This window comes from Alligator mississippiensis, chromosome 5 (genome assembly GCF_030867095.1).
Source record: "Alligator mississippiensis isolate rAllMis1 chromosome 5, rAllMis1, whole genome shotgun sequence".
Lineage (NCBI taxonomy): Eukaryota > Metazoa > Chordata > Crocodylia > Alligatoridae > Alligator > Alligator mississippiensis.
The window spans coordinates 52,756,577-52,779,063 of NC_081828.1; the positions used below are offsets into that span (position 1 = coordinate 52,756,577).

Consider the following 22,487-nt stretch of genomic DNA (forward strand, 5'->3'; position numbering starts at 1 on the left):
CAGCTGCCTGCTGGGAGCAGCTTGGGCTTCATGGCTGGCAGCAGCTGCCTAGAGCCTAGCCTGGTGGTGGTGTGCTGAGCAAAATGGCCTCATGAGCCGGGCTCAGCACATGTGCTGGGAGTTGCTAACCCCAATCTAAAGTTTTGGAGGAGGCGACCTAGCATTGGCCCCATGAAGGAAATCCTTCTTTTCTGACCCTGCAGGTAATAAATTTATGCGCAGAAGCTACAGCTCTAGCTGTAGCCTATATCTATATTTATGCCTACACATTTTGTTCTTCATTATAAATATTTTACAGCCCTTTTTACAATCCAGCTGTGGTACTATACACAACTCTAATTTGATACTAAGCATTCTTTTTCTGTAACAGACAGTATTTTATAAAAGGCAGTGGGATGCTAGAAGTCAGCTTTTAATGCAAGGGTATAACTAATCAAAGATTCCAGAACATCATAAGCCAGGAAAGCAGAGTCTTCCCTATCCTCCTAACCATGAGTGACTTTTTTATCTATCAGTCTTCATCTTAGGTTTACTTAGCTGCACTGCCCCTGCAGAATACAAGGATGGCAGTGGTGAGGTACACTTTTTTTCAAACTTTTGAAACAAATCAAAGTTGAAAAAAGGATTATATTTAAAACATCATGAGCCCTTTGTGTTTTTGTTTTGCAGTCTGATAGTTTCTCTCCTTTGTTTTGATCATTCTGAAATGGGACAATGATGATAAATATGTATGAGAATTCTGACCATGATGATTAGCAGTAGCACAATAGTGCCTGGGTTGAGAACAGCATACTGTCATGCTTGGCAGACACAAAAACATTGCAAGGGACAGCCCGAACCCTTGAGAGCTTAGTCTTGACAAAATAGAAAAAGAGTTGCCAAAAGGGAGTATAGCTATATCCATAGTTCAGGTGGGGAACTGAGAGATGGAGATTAGTAAAGATGTGAAGGTTGCATAAGGCAAGGAGAGGTGAAAAGTTAAACTTCTTTAAAAAGGAGAGGGAGCTATTGTGTAACTGAACTGGGTGTAACTTGCATGTGCCTGTTCCTGTTTTGTGGTAAGTGAAGCTACACCTTGTTTCATTTATGGTTACTTTACTTACTATGGGTTAAAAGTGGGAAGACTACACAGATCAACTGATGTGGACTCACAAACTGTAAGTCCTGCTTGTTAAAACAAAGTAATTATGTGTGTCTGTCTACAACCATAGTCTATTCTATTTTTATAGTTTTTTATACCACGCTTCTCACCAGGATCTGAGCACCTTCATTAACATGACTAAAAACTGTCACGTTTGTCCCATCATCCTCTTCTCAGTGGTAGAGCTGTGCAGAGAACAGTTAGATATACATTCACACACACATCTGCCCACATAAATGCTGCTATAAGCCTGTGGTAGAGAAGGTGAGGGAACAGAAATGTGCCTTGCATTTTGAGCAGAAGGTGCCAAGGTTTGTAGTGTCCCTGGGAGATTTCACTCTATAGCTCTGAGCTGCTCTGCAGAAAGTTCTCTTTCATTTTTAAACAGTCAGACTGGCAGAGCAAGGAAACAAGTCCAAGTACCCCTTCACCCAGCCCCAGTGCTTTCACATAGAGCCATCCATCCTATTACAACAAGCCTGATCCAAGATACTTTGAAGTCAGTGGGAATGACTTCAACTGGTTTTAGATCAAAGTCAGTTTGCTGCAAAGTTCACTGCACCTCCAAACTGCTTCTGGCCCTATGCTCTCTGACCAAGCTGATACTTTGCTTTTGCTCCCTGTCTTGGGCTCCCTGCGTGATCTGATGCTCTGCTTTCTGTTCCCTGCCTGTTCTACCTTTGTGCTGCCTGTCCCCTTCCCAGTTTGCTGCATGCTATACAGAAGCTGCCTGTGCCACTTGTGGCACTTGTCGCAGGCTGGCTACCCCTGTTTTAGATAATTATGCAGGAATGGCATTTGATAACAGGGAGCTTCCAGAAGGAGAACAGGATTTAAATTTGCACTCCTTTTACCTTTTCTGAGAAGTTGTTGTTGTCACTGTCATGTCCTGGCAATGTGAGATGCCTGTCGGATGACACAGTAATGTCACTTTGTGAAGAGGTAGGCTGGCCTGTTGGCTGTTCTTCAGTTGCAAAGATGTAATAAAAACAGCCAGTAGATGGCACTCTGGCAGCAGAAAGACTTCTAGCATGCATGTAAACCTATTCTGGGGAGAGATGCTGAAGACCTGTTGCCTCATGCGACTGGGGAAACATCCTTATGGTGTCTGCAGATCAGGACTTTGAAATGGCCCAGTGGTGTTCAGTGGGCTGGTCTTGCATGTTTTTGAAATCTAAAGAGATTAGGAAAATGTCAAAGCTTGCAGGTCCCCATATTCCGGTAATTTTATATTAACATTCCAAATGATGGCAGGTCACTACTGTCATCTGTGCTTCTGTGCGGGTTTGATTCTGCTCCCAGTGAAGTCAGTTACAAAACTTCCACTGGCTTCAGGGGTGTATGGTCAGGTCTACAAGCAGTACAACATCACTTTAAAAAAAAATTAAATAAGGGCCTATGCTAAAATATTGCCTTTCAAAGAATGGGGGCAAACTTTGCAGGGGGAGCTGCTGCTCAGGATTGTGCTTTGGCTAACAGGATAGCTGTTACATATGCATGTTGCTATAGCAGTATATCTTACCTAAGTCACATTGACTTCAACCCAGAATGAGGTAGGGTTAAAATTAGAGCAGTTTTGCTACACCTGTATCACTACAGCATCACACAGGTGGTTCTTCTGTCAATACCCTTTGGTATCAGTACAATTATTATGTCTGTCTATAGCCAAGGTCAGGCCATGAACAGGCAGATATATTGATTCCCTGATCCCCAGCCTGGTTCTGGAGCTTATCAGTTTCTCATCCCCAAATCCTTCCACATGCAAAGGGCTCCACTCCACTGCCTTTCCAGCCTACCTTCCTCCTGCTCTCTTTCATTCACAAAACATTTCACCAGCTCTGAATGTGTAGGCCCTTCCTGATGTTTAAACATCTGTGTGCTAGTCACGTTTCCCATTGGCCAGCAGTGTACCAGCAGAGCTGTGTGCTAGGTTGGAAGCCATTACACAGAATGGTAATGATCCTCTTGGGAAATGGATTCTGCACCTTGTTGGTGGCTGGTACAATTTTGTTCCAGAATCTTCAGCACTTCTTGTGAGAAGCATCTCTCTCTGTCTCTCTCTCTACTTTCCTTCCTCCGTCTCCCTTTCTCCCCCCTTGTATTCCATACCAGAACAAAATAATATTCTATCCTGTGGAGGGAAGTGAGGCCATGTCCCTGGTGCCCACTGGGAAGGTGGGGGGAGCTAGTCCCATACCCCATTCTCTCCAATGCTGGGGGCAGGAGGGAGGATGAAGAGGTCCATTGGAGAAAGCAGGTTATCTTTGTCCTGGAGGTGTCTGGAGCCATTCTGTGTGTGTGAAACAGCAGGACAGGTGGAGAATGCTGAAGCCCTTTTCCCCACTGCTATCCATTCAGTCAGAATGTGCCTGATTTGATTAATCATGAGAGCCCAGCATTGTCCCAGTGAGAGTGCAAAGCTCATCTATGAACAAACCTGATGCAAATGAGAAAACACTTGGACCTCCAAGCAACTCAAGTCAGGGAGCTCAGATATGATGAGATGGGAGCTTGGCTGGTCTGGGGCTCAGTCTTGGGCAATTTGCCAGACTACAAGCTTAATTAACATGAGCTTAAATGGTTGAAATAGGAACAGCAACATCATTCCTAATGTGGTGCAGGAGGGGAGGGAGAAAATTGTAATTGACTTGCTTAGGGAAGCATCTTGTCTGAAGTGAATCCATTGGACTGGATTCAGCAGCCATCAATACTGCCCCCCAGACTTAGCAAAGTATTGGCAATAGCTGGGAACCACTTCTGAGTCTGGCTTGCAGGGCAATGGGCCAAGCCTGTCACTGCGGCAGCTCTGACGTTGACAGTGACCCAAGGGTGGAATGAGCCTGGTGAGCCCAAATATTTATCTTCCTTTCCCCTTCCTTGTTTGAAACCTCTAAGCCAGGGATGGGCAATTATTTGGGCTGGAGGACTTCTTAGGGAGTTTTGGTAAGCTGTTTTGTGCGGGGGTGGGGTGGGGTGCTGACCTGGACTGGCACGGTGGGGGTGGAAGGTGCTGACCTAGTGCGGTGGATGGGGGAGGGAGAGCAACTGATCCTATTTGGCCTGGGCTTGTCCACCATGCACCCACCGCTGAGTGGGTGTGTGGGGTTTGACCCCAACCTTGGACTGGGCGAGGCCAAGGGACTCACCATGGGCCAGATAAAATCCCTTGGTGGGCTGGATCTGACTGACAGGCCATATTTTGCCCACCTCTGCTCTAAACCCTCTGCAGACCAGGTGTTGTGTCTATTTTCTTGTAGGGGCTGAGAGAAACTTGTGTGTATGGGGATGCAGGACAGAAATTCTCAGTCTTGCAGACACAAGAAAGGGAAACATTTGGATGTAGATTTGCCTAGAGCTGAGTGCATCATGGAAAGCAGTTGACCAGACCTTTGGCTGTGGCAAAGAAGTAAGGGTGGATGTGCATGCAACAGTGGTTTCAGTTCACCATTGCCTTCCCCAACCCCAGTCTGGCTTTGCATTAGTTAGGTTCTGTACCCTGTATTACAACAGATTAAGGGTTATCTTAAAAGTTTACCAACTGCTGACTGCCTGAGCAACCAGTGCAGCATCTGGGGACTTCTGGGGATCTAAGGCACAGAGAGAATTGACTGCTTCTATACCAGTGTTATGCCATCATCTAGTGGGGTGATTTACTTGTGGCTTTTGGGCCATGCTAGCTGACCATGGCTTTTGGGCCATGCTAACTGACTAGTTACAATGATGCCATTGCACAGTCCAGGATTTGGGTCCGTTTTCCAAATTCAATTGGGAATTTTGAGTCACACATGCTGGGCAGAAGTGAACGTCAGGCTGTATCTTATTGTCAGATTTACAGTTTGCAGACTTGTCTTAGCAGTATGCGTACCATTTAGTCTGTCAGTAGAAATAATACCACATGACTTGAGTGAATCCTTTCAGTGCTGTGTGAATTGTGAAAATTGTTCACATGCTTGTTCAAGTTATCTACATTCATTGGAAAAAAATCACTAATTGGTTTGAGGAAAGGAGGAGACTTTCACAAACAATCCAGACACTTTGCCATGGAGGGCATGGGGAATGAAGTTTGCTGAATTGCTTCCATGCTGTGAATTGCTCATTAAGCTCTGAACCCTCTCATCATTCACTCAGCGTAGGTGATGGGCTTTACCCTGTTGCATGCCTATAAGGTAGCCTCAGTGAACTGGTTCCTGTGTATCTGGTATAGCTTCACTGGAGCCATCAATTATAACTTGATTCCCTGGCAAGTTCATGGCTCTCTGGCTTGTAGGCAGATCAGAACCTGAACAGTCACAGAATCTAAATAGTAAAGGTCTCCTAATAGCTGTTAGTGGTTTTAACCTGCTTAAATGTCTCTCTCATTTTATGTACTAAAGAAGCCCTGTTGCCTTGGGTTTTCTTCCATTTTTCCAATAGCCCTTACTTGCCTTTTCACAATATACTAGCAGCAGGGACAGTCAGTCAACTCTTAAGGTTTATTGTTTTGGTTACAGCAGTTCCTTGGGGAGGGGGGATCTATTGTGCAAGGCACTTTTGAGACAGAGTGGAAACTATTCCTGCCATAAAGATTTACCAATGTCAGTATGAAGGGCTGAGTTATTGAAGTGCTCTTAAACAAGGCAGCTTCACGCTGATTAGAGAGCATATGACTGAGATCCAGCAGCAGCAGCATTCACTACCTGTGTTTTCAAAACTGGCTGCTGGTTTGGTGGTGGGGGGGGGGTGTTTTTTGCTGGGGTTGGGGGCTCCATCTTTTTGGATGACCAGCTCAAGACCCCTGGAGTCTGATTTTCTCTTTGGAGGGGCTGAGCACAGGCCAGAGAGGGGTGCCGCGTGGGTGCCAGTGGGGCTGTGCCCTCCGGGCCGACCAGAGAGTCTGGGGAGGGAGCTCACGGACGATGAGACCCCTCCTGTGAGAGGGCCTGGTGCGGGAGGGCTGCCTGGGGCTCTGCCCGGGGTGGTGCCCTGCCCCCCACTTCGCCCTGCGCCCAATCAGCGCCCGGCTCTGCCCGGAGCGCGGGAGCGGGGAAGTTTCCTCCGAGCCGCCCCCCGGGAGCCCCAGGCGGCCCCGCTCGCTGCCTTTGTTCCTGGCGGCGCCCTCCCCGCCCGCGCCCGCGCCCGCCCCCACCCTCAGGCCGGGGAAGGCGGGGGTGCTGGCGCTGGGGGCAGGGGCTGTGTGCGGCCGTGTGCGCGCGTGCGCGGTCCCGCGGCCCGGCCCGGGGGAGGCTGCGGCGGGCGGAGGAGCGCGATGGAGCCGGGCGCGGGGAAGTTGGGCGCCGGGCTGTAGCGGGCCGGCCTGCGCGGCCACCTGTTCCCCGTGCGGATGGAGGCGAAGGCGCGGGCGGCGGCGCGCGGCGCCTGCGGGCCGAGAGGCGGGTCCCGGCGCGTCTGAGAGGAGCCTCGGGGCGGCTCCGCGGGGAAGGCGCCGCTGCTTCCCGCGCCCCCGGCTCGGCCAGCGGACACCTCCCGCGGCAGCCGCCTGCGCCCCGCCCGGCACCGGCACCGGCACCGGCACCTGCGGACGCCGAGCGATGCCCTGGGTCGGGGGCTGAAGGGACCGGCCGCCTCCCGGAGCTCCGCGCCGCCTCCCGGGGCATGGAGCGGCCCCAGCGCGGCTGCCTGTAGAGCCGGCGGCGCGGGGAGGGGGTGGGAGCCCCGCTCGGATCACCTCTCTCTTCTCTTCCAGGATGGCGCGCTTCGGGGAGGCGGTGGCCGGCCGCCTGGGCTCGGCGGACGGCGGCTCGGAGCAGAGCAGGAGCCGCCCGGGCGCCGCGGCCCCCGCCGGGGGCACCCCGGGAGCCTTCAAGCAAACCAAAGCCCAGAGGGCCAGGACTATGGCTCTGTACAACCCCATCCCGGTCCGGCAGAACTGCTTCACCGTCAACAGATCCCTCTTTCTCTTCGGGGAGGATAACGTGGTGAGGAAATACGCCAAGAAGCTCATCGACTGGCCATATCCTTTCCCCGCGGGCCTGCGTGTCCGGGCTGGCACATGGCCGGGGCCTGAGCCCGAGCCGGCAGGGGCGTGCGGCGGTGGCTCTCAGGTAAGCGCCTGCCTTCTGCTTCCCCGCCAGCTCCCGCTGGGCCCCTCTCCCCCGCCGGCCTGGCGTGGGCTCGTGGCTCCTGGGCTGCGCCGCCTACCTTCGCCTCGCCCCCCTCCCCTGCCTCCCTTGCCCCGGCCGGGGCGTCTCTTGGGAACAAGGAGCGGCGCCGGGGGTAGGATCACGCCGGTGCCCACGGGGACCTCACCAACTCGGCAGACTAAGTTTTACCTCCGCCATCCTGGCAGGGCTGGCGGGCGGGGGAGGGCTGGTCCGGTCCCCACTCAGAGCTGAGCTCCTCAGCACCATCTTAGGGACCCAGGCCTGGTCCCCGACTTAGAAGTGGCTGGTCCCCCCCATGCCTTGATGCACGTCTGTTCCGATCCGAGCCACTGCAGAGCTGGGCTGCAGGGGAGGGGGGGCCCCGCGGATCGTGCCCCACTCTGCTGGGTGCCTCGTTTCCCTCCCACGTGTCCTTCATTTCGGGCGCTCCCTGCCCTTTCCCGCGCCCTGGGCTCCGAGAGAGGCGAGCGAGCGTGCTGGGGAACAGGCGCTGGCGCACTTGTGGTCCGGGGACGTGCTGAGCTTTCCTGGCCGAGCCCCTCCCCCCCGTTTTGGGTGAGGCCCAGCTTTATTCGCTGCGGGAGGGTGCGGGCGGGGGGGGGGGAGTGTCGCCATGTGATCGTCCCTTGTTCTGGGTCCAGCGTCTCAAGGAGCTCAGCTACTAGCTGCTTCTTACCCCGGACTGGTAGTGCTTGCTGGTTAAACTCCCCCCCCGTCCCACAACTCTCCAGTGCCGTCTTGTACTGCTTGCCCCCGCCCCTGCGCCCCGCGATTCAGCACCAAGGGCAGATCCCGCCGCCAGCGCGCCCAGGGCACTCCCTTTCAGCACCGAGGACAGCTCCGCGCCCAGCGCTGCGGAGAGCTCTTTCCTGCGCGCCGCTACACGCGGCCACTCTTCGGGTCCGACCCTAGGCCCGGGCTCTGTGCAGTGTCCGCAAGAGCTCCTGACGCTCCATCCTCTCGGGTAGCTTCAGCCCTGCTCACAACTCTTGGGCGTCATTAGTAGTCCAGAGACGCACTTCTTTGTCTGGCCGGATAAGCCTGCTGCCTTGGCCCCACCCTGCCCACGGTCAGTTTTTTTCCACCCTTTACCAACCCATCTTTTCTGCACTTGCTGCACATCCTCATTCCCCAAGTCCCCAGAACAGCCTGTTTTACACTGCAGGGAATTTCTGGTCGTTGCACAGTTCAGGACCGTACTTTTGCTTGACCTCTGACGCTATTGTGAACAGTCCCCCAGAAAACACCACTTCTGGAAAATGTGGGCACCCTTGTATGTGCTCCATCTCTGTCTTCTGTAATATATATACTTGGGAGGGGAGGAAGTGTTTTAGGGTTGGAGGTGAACTGGGAAGTTTTCCACTAGGACACATTCCTTGTGCTACTTTCACAGTTCTCTGCATGTTGCCTCCATAATACACAAGGGAGCTAACCTGAAAACTTTGAGATTGCCATGCTTTTTTTTTTTTTAACTCTGCCCCAAATTTTGCACTGAAAAATGCACATGGCTTCTGTCACTACCCTTCTCCCCTGAAACTTCTTGGCTAACTTGATAGGTCTCACGGTTCCCTTCCTGGGTGTAAATAGACTTGTCCCTGTACAAAAAGCCATTCCTGCCCTACAAAAATGCTGTTCCAAGAAATGCTGTAATTTTGAAACAAAGTCTTAAGATTTGATTTTCATTTGTAACTAGAAACTATGTACAGAAAAGAGGCATGTTAACACTAAGGATCCAATTCAGTGAAACTTACACATTTGCTTGTCTAAGATGTTTGCCAAATTGGGGCCAGTCTGGGTTAGTGACATTCTGAAAGCTGTTGGCATATTGGCAGGGCACTTGAGACTGTTAAGGCAAGTGAAAGGCTTTTGGGTATTTGAAGAGCTGCAAAAGTTTGCTAAATACCTCCTATGCTTCACTGACTATTTAAACCTTTTTTGTCTAACAATGCATGGTGTTTGTTTCTGCAATCTGGCCTGGGCTGTCAGTGTATAAGCATTTCAGGCATGGCTATTGCTCAGAAAGATACTTGCACATGTCTTTGGGTGACTGTGTAGCATTTGTTAGAAGAATAACTCTCATTGTCCAGAATATGCCAAATTATAAATAACATTTGCTTTGTAAAATATAGGTGGGGCTATTAGCTCTGCTTTATTTATAATAGTAACAGTTTATTTATACATTGGTAATGACCAGACCCCACCTCCCCCAAAAGTGAGTCAGGGCTCCATTATATAAGGTGCAATATACCATTTTATATAAACACAGTCTCTGCCTCTTACAGTCTGTGTGTAATGGTTTACCACCACACCAAAGAAATTCCAGGGCATTATTCACAAGAATTTGCAATACGTGGTAGTAGTTTAGCTTCTAAATCAGGAGGTGGGCAAAATATTGTCCATGGAGGGACTTTATCCAGCCCAATGGCTCTCTCAGTCCCATCTGACCCAGGTGCCAACTGGCCCAGGATACATCCCACCACCCCTGGGCATGCAGTAGGGCTGGAGCAGCTCCACAGTTGGGTTCCATTTCCTGGCAGTCCCATGGAGACCAGCCGGGAGCCATGCAGGCAGGGCCCAAGCTCCAAGCTGGGCTTGTAGCTTCAGCCCTAGACCCACCCCCAGCCTTGGCCCTGGTCCCAGACCTGAATCCAGTCCTCCCCATTCAGTGGGCCGGGGTCCCTGCAGTGTCTATTCTGAACCCACCCGCCCTGGCCACTATGAGTTGCAGCAGCTAGACAGAAGCTGCTGCTGGGTGCAGGGAAAAAGTGGGACCTGGCGGCAGGTGTGGCCACCTCCCATTCATTGCTTCCAGGCCCTTCTCACTGCAGCTACCCAGAGACCATGCCAGGGATGCTCTGCAACTCCTCACCACTGCCACTGATACCACTGGTGCTACCTCCAGGCTGCCCCAGGTCCCCATGCTTGGCAGGGTGGCTGTGGCAGGGAGGAGCTGCAGGTGGCTACAGCAAAAAGGGCCATGAGTTGCGACGGGGAGGCACTTGCACCTGCTGCCATGCCCAGCAGCAGCTTCTTCCCAGCCATTGTTGCCGCCACCCAGACCACTGATGCTGAAGCCGAACTGCAGCTCTAGCCCCTCTTCAGGGTAGAAGGGCAGCTCAGAGCTGGCCCTAGTGGTAGCAGGGCCCCCAGCTGAGCGGACTCTGCTGAGGCTGCTGCCTGTCCGCACCTGTGCCAGCTCCCTACCAACTTTCCTGCCCATGGCCCCATCCCATATAGGGAGGTTTGGTGAGCTGTTGCATGGTTTGGTGAGCTGTTACATGGTAACCCAGCCTACAGCTCCCAAAAACTCCCTATGTGGCCCCTGGGCCCAAATAATTGTCCACCCCTGTTCTAGATATTTTGTAAATGCAAATGTTAGGCACTGTTCTAATTAAAATAATGGAATCAAGTTAAGTAGTCCTCTTTCCAAGAATCTCATCCACCTGAAAGCATTTGTGTTGTTCTTCAGTGCACCACTTGATAGCTTTGGCTATCTCTTGTGTAGACTGGGCTGTTTTGACGATAGCCTTATGCAGTGAATGTATGAGTGGGATGAAGTGGAACGTGCACTGAAAATGGAAATTGAAACACATTTATGAGAAAATCTCTAGTGGTGTGAATGAAAATTCAATCTCTTCAGCCTCTTAGTTTAATACTGTGACTATTCTTTTTTTAGGCTGCAGCAAAATGCCTGAAACAGCCAGAGTTTATATTTCTCTTCAGTGGAGCAAGAGCTCAAAGTACAATAACTTAGGACAATGCTACCTTTACAACAGAGTCTTATAATGAGAGGGCACTGAAATTGCATACTATTATCAGATAATGTAGCAAGGGTTGTTGTTTTCTCTTGGTAATTGTACACTGGTGTAATCAATTAAAAGGGATATTGTCTTTAGCTAGTTCCAGTGGCTCCATAGAGTTGCTTGAATGTCTCACCTGTCTAGAGCAATGCCTGCAGTTTGAATACCAGCATTGTCTCCGAGTTTGCAATCACACTAGTTCATGGAGGTGAGTTTTGGATCTCAGCCACAGTAAATGAGAGTGTGGCTGGCCTTAGGAAGGATGCTTGCTATTTTCAGTGGTACTAGTTATAATAGGGATGACACAGAGGAAAGCCATCTTCAGTTGGGAAGGGGGGATGTGGGGGCTTCTTCATTAAAATCCAGTTGACTAGGTAATAGGGATAAAAATAACTGGGAGCTGGTGATTCAGTCCTGTATATCTGCCGGGTAAATGTATAATTATAACCAGCAACCTCTTCAGTTTTGCTTTCCAGTGTAAATAGGGATGATACATAGAGTAGAAGAAGGAGAAATGTGAGGCAATGGCTTTTATTTTCCTGTGGAGGATTCAGACCTCTTAGAATTTCAAGCCCCAAACCCTGATTTATTAGCTTTGGCAGAGTTGCTCTTTTTACTGTTAATGTGCAGAAGGCCGGACAGAAGCCATTTGATTTTAGCTAAAGGAGTGTTGGGTTTCTTCCTGTCTTTCTTTCTGAAGTCAACTTTAAAACTCAAATGCAACTCAAGCTGAATCTCCCATGACAATGACCCATTCCTGCCCCTTTACCTGCACTTATTCTGCTGGGGGAGTAGCAGTCAGCATCCAGACCTCCTGTCTTGATTTCATTTGCACAGCTTCCTGGAAAGCTACAATTCAGTTAGAATGTGAGATGAGATGCACTTCACTGATACCCACTCAATTAATCTTTGGTTTAATCCTGTTTGGTTACAGCTAGACACCCCCAAGAAAATGAAAGTTGGGTTGTGAGCATGGCTCATTATCCCAGGGAGAAAGCCCTGGCTTATGTATGTTTTGCCATGTGGGTTTTACCAGGCTGGTTAGGTAAAGGTGGGCATGTGGAGCTATTGGGCTGATCTGGAGACGTTTGAGAGGTACTGCAGGGTCTAAGCTGGAGAAAAATACCCTTGCATTTTATTTTTTAGTGTCAATGCTTCTGCTTATGGGCTTGATTCTTCAAGTTTCTAAGCACTCTCCCCCAGTCTAGAAAAGCACTTATGTGTTCACGTAAACTTTAAGCCAGTTTGTAATCCTGTTGTCTTCAGTGAGATTCTCTGGTTGGTTTATGACATAGGGTAAAGGGAACTATTAAAATTGTCTGCCTCTCTTTCAACTCTTATCTTTTTACTGCTCACTCTCTCCAAAAGAGGGACAAACCTGTTGTGTATAAAGAAGAGAATTTCCCTCTCTCACTCTGATTCTGATAGCTTTTCTCTGGGGTATACAGCGATCCCCTTGGGCATTTTTACATGTGCTCTGGGAGGTGGCGGGGGAGGGGTGTGTGCCTTAATTAGTGAGAGCTTTTAATTAAAAGCACCTGAGCGTCTTGTGTGTCAGCATCACCCATGCTGAAAAACGGCAGCAGGGCACTTTGAACTAAAGCTTATCGAATAAACTTTAGTTCAAAGTGCCCTACAGTCATTTTTTGGTGTGGGGACGCTAATACACCTGACGCCAGAGTCTGCTGGAGCATGTTTATTTCCATTCTCCAGCAGACGCGATTAATCAAGTCTGCTCTGATGCGCTGGATTTCCAGTGCATCGGAGTCAGCTCCCTGCACATGTATGGGACCCCCTTCTGTCCAGTCACTTATCCTGAGAGAGACAGTATCTTCTTGGATTTGTTCTGCTGGTTCCTGCTTCCTTTTTCCTGGCTCTTTCTCTCTGGGTAGCCTTGTCCTGCTCTCTGCAAGAGGCACAATGGACTTTGTGTTCTCTTGATACACATCCATACTTCTTGTTAATCCACCTATGCTAAAGGGAGAACAGACTTCTATCAGACTCAAAGTTCCCTCTCTCCTCTGCTACCTCTATCCTAATTAAAGCCATAACTATTTGTAAATCAGGTCCTTATCTGAAACCCCCTCCTCCAGACAACAATTCTGTCTTAGCCTGGCCAGACTGGCAGGAAATGTCTAGAAGAGACAATGATTTTTTAAATTATCTTTTATTGGACCAACTGCTGGGAGATCTGTTGGATAAGCTTGCAGGCATCAAGTGCCCTCACAACAAATCCTTGCCTCTGATGCACTTCTTGGGCTACCATGGATACAACAGTACTCCAACCCTGTTACAAAGTTGTCATTTCCAAGATGGTGATAGTTGATACATACACCCCAAATGTATTGCCACTAGTTCTGTGTTCCTAAGCAGATAGAAAGCCCAGTTCTAGACTGAAGATATTTCAGCCTAAGAACCTATCCCTCTAGGCCAAAATTAGAAGTAGCTTGTGGATTTTGTTCTATAGAGGACACATAAACGCACACAAACACATTTTTTAATTTTCTGTTCACAAGGGCTTCTACTCCATCACAGATGCACAAACTGAGACTGTTTCTGTTTCCTGGCAGCACTGTCTCTGTCCATTGAAAGCAAACAAAAGCCATAAAGGGGGTTTATTCAGAAGGGTTAGATTGCTCAGATGAAGGACAATTGTGCAGACTGTAGTTGTTTGCAAACACAGAGTCCTGTTTTGCCTTGGGTGACTCAGGTGGCATCTGTTACTGTGTTGGGACACTGGCTGAGTGACAGAATGTGTAATGAAGCCATAACCATCACCATTGACCTAGGAGTTTTTGCAGTGGCTGTAAAGGGTAGAGCTAATATGGTGTGTTGCTGCCTTTCTGACATTCTGTCTCTTCCTGCATCTTGGTTATCTTATCTGTTGCAATGACTCTAATGTCACCTGTATCCAAATCTCCTGTGGTAAAGGTGGTCTCTTACACCAATTGCACAGTCATTTTGCATTGGTGACAATGACTACCAAAGATACAGAGCTATGGACGATTGAGCCTTGAGTATCTTCATTGTAGCACTGTCAGAGTCCAGAGACAATTCTAGCCAGGGTCATCCATGTGAGCTTCAGTGCAGCAATGTCCTATCGCTGTTCAGCGAAGAACAACTGTTGCATAATAGTGCCCATTGATGTGAGTATCTGTGTCCATTGTGTCCAGTTGGGTGGCATTCCTTACTGCATCTCTTTGTCAAGTGCTCAGCCAGGATCCCAGCAGCACTACCTTCCTTACTCCTACACTCCACTCAGGGCTATTAGGACTCTTAAAAAAAAAAACAGTATAAGTTTTGTAAGGATTTGTTTCAAGCAAAATTGGGGATTAGTGGGGATTTCCTAAACGGAGTAACTTCATCCACTGGTTCCTGCACTTGACAGTGGCATGACTATACTCCCCATGAGAATAGTTCATAACCTTCTAACATGTTACTGTTGTTCTTTCAATGCTGCTTGTTTTGCCCTTCATTCATTAGATTGTAAGCCTTTTTTTGGGAGTAGGTGTAATGGCAAGTCCATCTTTTTGACAGCCAGAGCGAGAGAGAGAAGCTGCCTGTCAGATGGTGAATTTAAACAGAGGCAGCTGTTGTCATGGTGATGCCAAGTTGCATCCTGTTGCTGTGGCAACCAAAGTTAAAAAACTGATGTTAAGGCAAGAAAATCACATGATGTGGTTCTTTTTTGTTTAAAAAAAAGAGGAGGAGAGATTTGGCTTTCATTTTTTAAAGGGAAGGTAGGGTGGAAAAAAATAAACTTTTTATAGAGTTTTGCTTGCATGTGTGACATCTATTCAAACACATACATTTAATTTATCTGTTATATCTGTGGATTACAAAGGTCAAATCCAAGCGTTGTGTAGCTGGCCTGTGCACACTAACACAACATTTACACTGAATTTGGCTGTTTGTGCGGATTCAGCACGTAGAGTTTTAGATTTCCTTACATTAATTTTATGCTTCCAATTGTTGACTTGAATTTTCTTTAGCTTAGATGGCCTGAACCAAGAATATCTCCGTTGAAGTAAGGAATGTAGTAGTGGTGTTAAACTAGTATGAAAAAGGGCAATTTAAACTTATGGCTCTGATCCTTGGATATGACAGAGGGCTTCTTTGGCACAGACATGGAAGTGGAGAAGAGGGGCTAGATCACCACCCTGGAGCTCTGACACTTTGCTCGGGCTTGTGTGGGCTGTTGTGGCTCCCTAGTCAATTTAGAGCATTGACAATAACAGCTCCCTAGAGCAGGGGCAGGCAAAATGCATCCCGTGGGCCAGATGTGGCCAGCTGGGCCATTCTATCCAGCCTGCGGGGCCCCTAAAAAATTTAGAAAATTAGTATTATCTGCCCCTGGCTGACTGTTATGTGGCCCTCAATGGCTTGCCAAAACTCAGTAAGCAGCCCTCCACCTGCAATAATTGCCCGCCCATGCCCTAGAGCATACATCTCTAGTTGGGTGTTTCTAGAGTGCTGCATGCTTGAGATGTCTCGACTCCAACAAGCTTCCTATAACGGAATCAGTATCTTTTCAGATTTGTTTATCTTCACAGTATTGTCGCATTACTGGAATGGTACAAGTGGACCATATTGGAAATGAGGGTCTGCCCCACTATGTGTATAGAGTAGGCAAATATATAAAATATGCACTGCATATGTACCTACATGCATTATATTATGCATGCCTTATACCATACATATGCAGTGGGGCCCATTGATAGCTTTCAGTATTTATGCTGCTGTGATGCTATATTTAAGTCACTTTTCCATTGCCCAAAGATAGTCTGTGTGTGTGTGTAGGATGCTCAGTTTTAAAGAAATCATCCTAGAAAGAATCAAATGTTTTAAGCATCAAACATGTGGTAGAGAAATGCACAAGTGTCGTAATTTCTCAGGATGTCCAGGAGACCATTATCTCACTTCCGTTTTTCAGAATATTGGATCATAAACATCCCAGACAAAAAAAAAAAGTGGCCATCTTTGTTTTCCCTTCCCTACCAAACAATCAGGAAATTCCCTTCCCTACAAAATAATTAGTGAAATGGGGTCTGAAGAAGCCCCAGGTTGAGCTCAGTACAATACCATACAGCTTTATCTGGGTGTTGGACCTTAGAATGCCTTATAGAGTGATGTGGCTTGCAGTTAGATGGAATGCTGCCGAGGCTGATACAAGAAGGCTGCTTGGGTGGCTGCAAAGGAGAAGGATATCTCACTCAGAGGGACTGCATTGTGTAGAGGGACAGAGGGAAGGTGGGTGCTCTGCAAGGTTTGGGAGTGAAGTGACAAGACCCGTGAATAAAGAGATGGAATTGCCCCCTGCACCTCAAAAGGAAATGCTGCTTTTACAGCTTGGGGCAGGATCTATTGATTAAGAAGATCTGGAGGAAACTGGAATGGAATGAAGATGAACACTACATTTCCCAGAAGCTGAGGAGAAATTGGTCCCTATAAGACAGAGCTGGGAGTGTAGGAAAAACTAAGCATGAATAAACATAGAACTGAATTTCTGCCCCACCCATCTGGTTCCTTTCTAAGACAGATTTTCTACCTTTTAAGCAGATGCTAGCAAGGCTGCTTGGATTTTGCCTGCATCCCAGTCCTTGTTTTCCCCCAGTGCCATCCCTTTCACTAGGATGTTCATCTCCAAAGGCTTGGAGAGAGTGGAGAAGCTAACATGATCTAATTGCTTTCCATCACTAAACCACAGATGGTGAAGGCGAGTCAGTGAAGACTTGCTGCAGCTCCCAGCCCTCATGCAGAACTGAGAGTGATTTATGTCACATTCAGCCACTTGGGGATATTGCATCAGTGTGCTGTCAGCATCATCAATCCTTCTTCAGGCCTTGGAACTGGGCAGACTTTGCATTAGCAACAGATTCTGGGTGAATCTGACATTAGTTTTTAGCCTGACTTTTTCTATTGTTGGCTTGTTCCCCAGATTACTGTATACCCTTTTTTCTGACTTTTCTGGAAGGAAAAGGTTCTTCACAGTCCCTATTTCTACATTGTTTGCCTAATCCCAGCATGCTGATCTCAGAAAGTTTTGCCTTCAGTATTCTGAGATAATTCATCAGCTGGCAGAGGGGAACAGAGCTCAGCATTGCAGCAGCATCCTAGCTGTTATATAGATTTAGTGCAAAACCAATCCAGGAACCCATAGTCTGCGATTATCAAAAACATCTTCTATTTGAGTGCTTCCCAGAGCAGGGTATAGCTGGGACTGAAGTGGCTGAATTACTGTAAAAGGCTGGGATCAGTTCTGTACCACTGGGTTGTAAACAGTTCGGCTTTATTGCCGCTGGCTGCTTGGCCCCGTCCTTGGCTTGAAATTCACCAGGAAGGAAATTAGCAAACTACAGGTGTGCAGTGTGGCTGGAATTAGCTGAGTTGCTAAGGAACCAAGTCAACTATTTGAGGGAGAGAGCACTGGATAAAGGAGATAAATCAATAAGAAAACCTATTTTTATCATTTCCCTAATGATCCTATCTGAGAAGCTAGAGGAAGGAAAAAAAGAGAGAGCCAGAGAGACACAGGCTCTCATTACCAGACTTAGAGGGAGGCAAGTGCTGCTGTGCATTTTGGGTGGCTGGAAGTTTGTATAATAAGACAACTAACAAAGAAGGAAAAGCATGAGAGGGAGAGAAAGAGAGAGAGAGGTGGTGTATCTTTTCTGATTTTTCTGTTTCTCGTGCCTTCCCTCACACTTGGCTATCAGTGACCAACTTGGATCTCTCTTGGGGCAACACAGACAAATTTTCAGAAGAGTCTCAGTTGTGTGTCCATAACAGAAATATCCCAGAGCTCCTTTATTGCAGTGCTGAAAGCTTTAAGCATCCTCTGGCTTTGCATGGGCTTGCCAGTGCTCAACCCCTCTGATAATTAGACAAATTGAGCATGTTAAAAAGAGAATACCACTTCTGGAAGTGTTTGTCCCAGTTTCTCTCTTGATCAGTGTGAGTAAGCCTTATCCTTACCTTAGCTCTGCCCTCCTATGGACACTTGCATCCACACTCATTCAGTACAAGGCATTTTGGAGGAAGAAGGAACACTGTTGCAGGAACACCTGAGCCGTGTCCATTGATAAGTTGGCAAAAGGCCACGCTTAAATAGAGGAGAATGCACTGCCCTCTTTAATCTAAGTGAGTGGAGCCCATGGGATGATTTTGTCCCTGCATGCAATGCTCTATATTGATCTAAGTGCCTTGTGATTGCTTTAACATAGATCAGTACCTGGAGTGACCATAAGAGTGAGATTCTCCAAAGAGATTAGTGTTGGCCATGCTCTTCTCTTAACGAAGTCAGTAGTAAAATGCTCAGTGGCTTCTGAAGAGTTAGGCCAACACTAGGCATTTTTAGAATCCCACTGATAATCTTCTCTACATATCACTCCTCTGTATTACTGTATTGTTCAAGGCAGCCACCCTGAACATTAATGCCTCCTGCATTAATGCCACATGGTCTGGTTCTGTGTTCATAGAGCTTCAAAAGACCTGCCCTGCAGAATACCGCCCATGTCTCTGTCGCACCCTGTAATGTCCCAGTCACAACACCATTTCTTATTTAATTCTGTGCATCTGTCAGATCAATCTATCTATTGCTGTTTTTTCCATCTGCATTTGGGAATCATGGGATTGTGAAGTTTACAGGCTGCAGGATGAAGAGAGATGCACTAAATGTCTGGTACAGAGAAGAGGGGATGGAGTGACTAATTTAGCCAGGTTAAATCAGAACTAACTGACAGAAAGTCGCTATAGCAGGGGTAGGCATGGGTGCCAGAGCAAGGCATGTGAAAGCACTTTGCTTGACATGCATGCCTCGGGGCAGATGGCGGGGAAGGGCCCAGGATTACATTGCCACAACAAGGATCAGACCCCTCATGGCTCCCCAGCCATCCATACCTGGCATGCCAACATCTTACAAGTTGAGGTTGCGGGTGTTTTTGGCATTCTGTCCAAAAATGTTGCTGACCCCTGCCCTGTAGTTTATTGCTGCCATCCAGTCCCACACTTCACATTTATGCAAATGAATCTAGTGCCTGGGGACCTATCTTGCTCACAGCAACAGCAGTGCTAAAGCACTTGTTTTCTTTAAGCCTCTCTTAATTGCTCACAGATTTTCAAGGAAAAGAAACAAAGGACCCAAAACAGGCCAAATATTATTTTTTATTTTCCATGTATTTGTTGAAATGTATCAGTGTGGGCAGCAATGGAGGAATAAGTGGCTTTAATGGGAGCTAGGAAGTAAGATCATAACTCACGTGAAACTCCTAAGAAAAGGTTCTGGTGCCTGGCCATTTGTCCTCTGATGATTTTTACCAGTGTGAGCCCTCCCTGCCCTGCAAGGTAATTATAAGCAAGACTGTGTGAGTAATTGATTCTTTTTCATGCAGTGGCCAGACCAGAAAACAATTTTATTTTGGGTCAACCTGAAACAATTTTTTTTTCTCTGAAAAACTGAAAAAAAAAATTTTTGTCTTTAATGAAACATTTGCTTCAGTATGTGCTGGAACTTTTCATTTTGATCTGTGGCATTTAATTTTTTTTTCAAATAAAAATGCTGAACATTCGGTAAAAAAGGGCTAGATTGACAAGGAAATGCAGTTGAGGAGGCGGTGTGGGTGGTGATGGTAGTTCATGGATATTTGATAGCCCAGGGATTAGGGCATTGCCTGAAAAGTGGGACACCAGATTCAAATCTCTGCTTGATTTGGAGCAGGGACTTGTGGCCACCCAGGGAAGCATCTTCACTACTTTCCAATCTACATGTTTGCTCTCCTTCAGCTCATAAATATTTATGTCATGTGAAGAGAACAGCTTCAGTTGGAGAGAATGAAAGAGACCCACACCCAAATTCTGCTTTTGTGAATGATACCAAAGTCCTCTTGTGAACCAAATAATGGAAATGTTTTATTTGGGAAATATCATAATGCACTATTTAGCATGTTTTGGGTTTTTTTATTTCTATTTCAGTCAAAACTTATTGCTGAATTTAACCTTAATAATTCACCAAGTGTTTTAGATGCCCTAGACTTTGGTTTCAGTGAATAAAAATTTCATTCAGCTCTAATTACAAGTGAACACAGATGACCCCATCACTGTGAGGTGCTGGCACCGCAGATCTATCCCTAGGATTTTCAGTGGGAAATGGGGAACCTGCTACACCAGGGGTGGGCAAAATATGGCTCACAGGCCACATCCGGCCCATGGTAGGTCTTTGTTTGGTCCTGGCCCTGGCCCAGGCACAGTCTAGCTGTGCTGCATCCTGCTAACCCCTGGACATGCAACGGAGCTGGAGCAGCTCCACAGCTGGACTGCCTTTCTAGACAGCCTAGGTGGCAGTGGCTGCCACTAGCCCCAGCACCGCAGTATTGGTGGAGACCCGCACTATACAACCCCGACCCTGTGCACCCTGTGCCTGCTCCAGGCTCACCCACCTGGGCTAAGCAGCAGTGGCATGGGACAAAAGCTGTTACTCAGTGCAGGGGAAAAGTGGTCCCTCACCCTCCAGCTCCTGGCTGTTCCTGCTCCAGCCGTCTGGAGCCTGCACTGTGCTGGGCTGCCATGTGTCTCTGCTGCTGTCACTGCCGCCTCTGGGCTGCCCAGCATGGCAGCAGTGGCAGTGCAGAGCAGACGCAGGGCAGCCTGGCGTGGTGTGGGCTCTGGGTGGCTGCAGCAGGAATGGCTATCAGCTGGAGGGGGAGGGGCTGCTTTTCCCCTGCACTGAGCAACAGCTTTTGTCCCACGCCACCACTGGTGAACCCGGGCGGGTGAGCTCGGAGCAGGTGCAGGACACGTGGGGTCAGGTCTGAGCAGCTCAGGTCCCTGCTGGTACCACAGGATTGGGGCCAGTGGCAGTGGAAGCCAGAAGGAGCCACTCCAGCTGTGGAACCACTCTAGCCCTGCTGTGTGCCCAGGGGGTGGCAGGTTGCACCATGGGCGGGCAGTGCAGGGCGGGCCAGGTCAGGGCTGTGCCTAGGTTCTGACTCATCCACTCCAGCAGGGATGAGTCCAGAGTGGGTGCGGGGTGAGGCTGGAGCTGCATGCTGTTGGCTGTGGTGGGGAGGCACATGGGCATATAGGGTCTGGGATGTTGTGGGGTGGGGGTAGGTGCTGACTGGCTTGGTGGGGTGCATGCAGGGGCTCCTATGCACATGCTACCATAACCACAAACCCCACAACCACACCTTCCCCACACACAATCACATGCCCCACAAAAACTGCACCCATCTACACCCTCCCCCACACCCTTCACAACCCCCCCCTTACACCCCACCAGGTGCCTGTGGGGGGAGCCCCTCTCACTGCTACTTGCAAATACCCCACCACACACACACAAACATCCTATCACACAGATGCGCTCACCCCAACACACACACTTCCCCCTCCCACTCTACACAGCCCCCCACAAACCCCATACCCACACATGCCCACAAACACCCCCCACAACCCTTCCCATACCCACCCACCCACATCCACACACCTCCACATCCTCCCCCACACCCCATACACATCCCCCCACAAGGCCCATACCCTGCCCCTCCCCACCCCTCCACAATATGTAAGTAAGACTTCATTTTGAGCTGTTATGCAATCACCTCACAAATGCACACAAATCAGGAGAAAAATATATTTTTAAAATAAAATTAAAATATGTTATTGTCAATGTTAGTTTTTTAATAAATAATTTTCCCCAATTCCGAGATGGCAAACCCCCTTCTGGGGGCAAGGGGAGGGACTTCCGGGGGCAAAGGTCAGGGGTTAGGGGGTGGGACTTCTGGTCCCAAGATAGAGACCAGGGGTGGAACACCTGTCAAGGGGTGGGGCTACACCTGTGGCCCTTGACAGCTCACCAAAACTCATTAAGCAGCCGTCCGCCCGAAATAATAGCCTGCTCTATGCTACACCTTATATGACCAAGTGTGACATCTTGCCTCTGGGTAGGCCATGCCAAGTGAGCCTGCTGCTAATGCTTTTTCCTGGGCTGTGCTTTCTTTGGAGAATACCCTTCCCAGCTCCTGTAGCATTTGGTGTTCATTCTTCAACCAGGGATCTGACCCCTCTTATCTTCTCTGCTGACAAATGGAATTAATAGAACCATCATTAACCAGCCTCTTGAAATATCAAGTGACAGTGTTTGAATCCCTAGCAGTAAAGTCCACAGGCTGTCTACATGAAAGATTTTCTTTTATTTGTTTTTAATTTATCAGCCATTAATTTCATTGAGTGGCCTTTTAAATACCTTGACTGAATCCCCTCTGGCTCTTCTCCTTAGCAGGCTAAATAGATCTGCAACTGCATCTGCAATCTCTCATCACATTTGCTGCCTGGCCATCTCTCTTGAGTTGTGGTTTGAAAGCCTGCCATTGATCACTATGTGCTCCTGTCTCACTTCCAGGAAGCTCTGGGGCAAATGAAAATGCCCAGGAAATGGCTTTGGTCCTGCCT

The 22,487-nt window shown here is 48.4% G+C and overlaps 1 protein-coding gene across 1 annotated transcript in view; it reads left to right on the plus strand.

Annotated features, from left to right (window-relative positions):
- Positions 1-6,591: 6,591 nt before the first annotated feature.
- CACNA1E (calcium voltage-gated channel subunit alpha1 E) overlaps positions 6,592-22,487 on the plus strand; it is a 234,373-nt gene continuing 218,477 nt past the window's right edge. Inside the window, exon 1 of the mRNA XM_059728377.1 lies at positions 6,592-7,091. Coding sequence (XP_059584360.1) covers positions 6,826-7,091 — 266 coding nt within the window. The 5' untranslated portion in view covers positions 6,592-6,825. The remainder of the gene's footprint in view (positions 7,092-22,487) is intronic.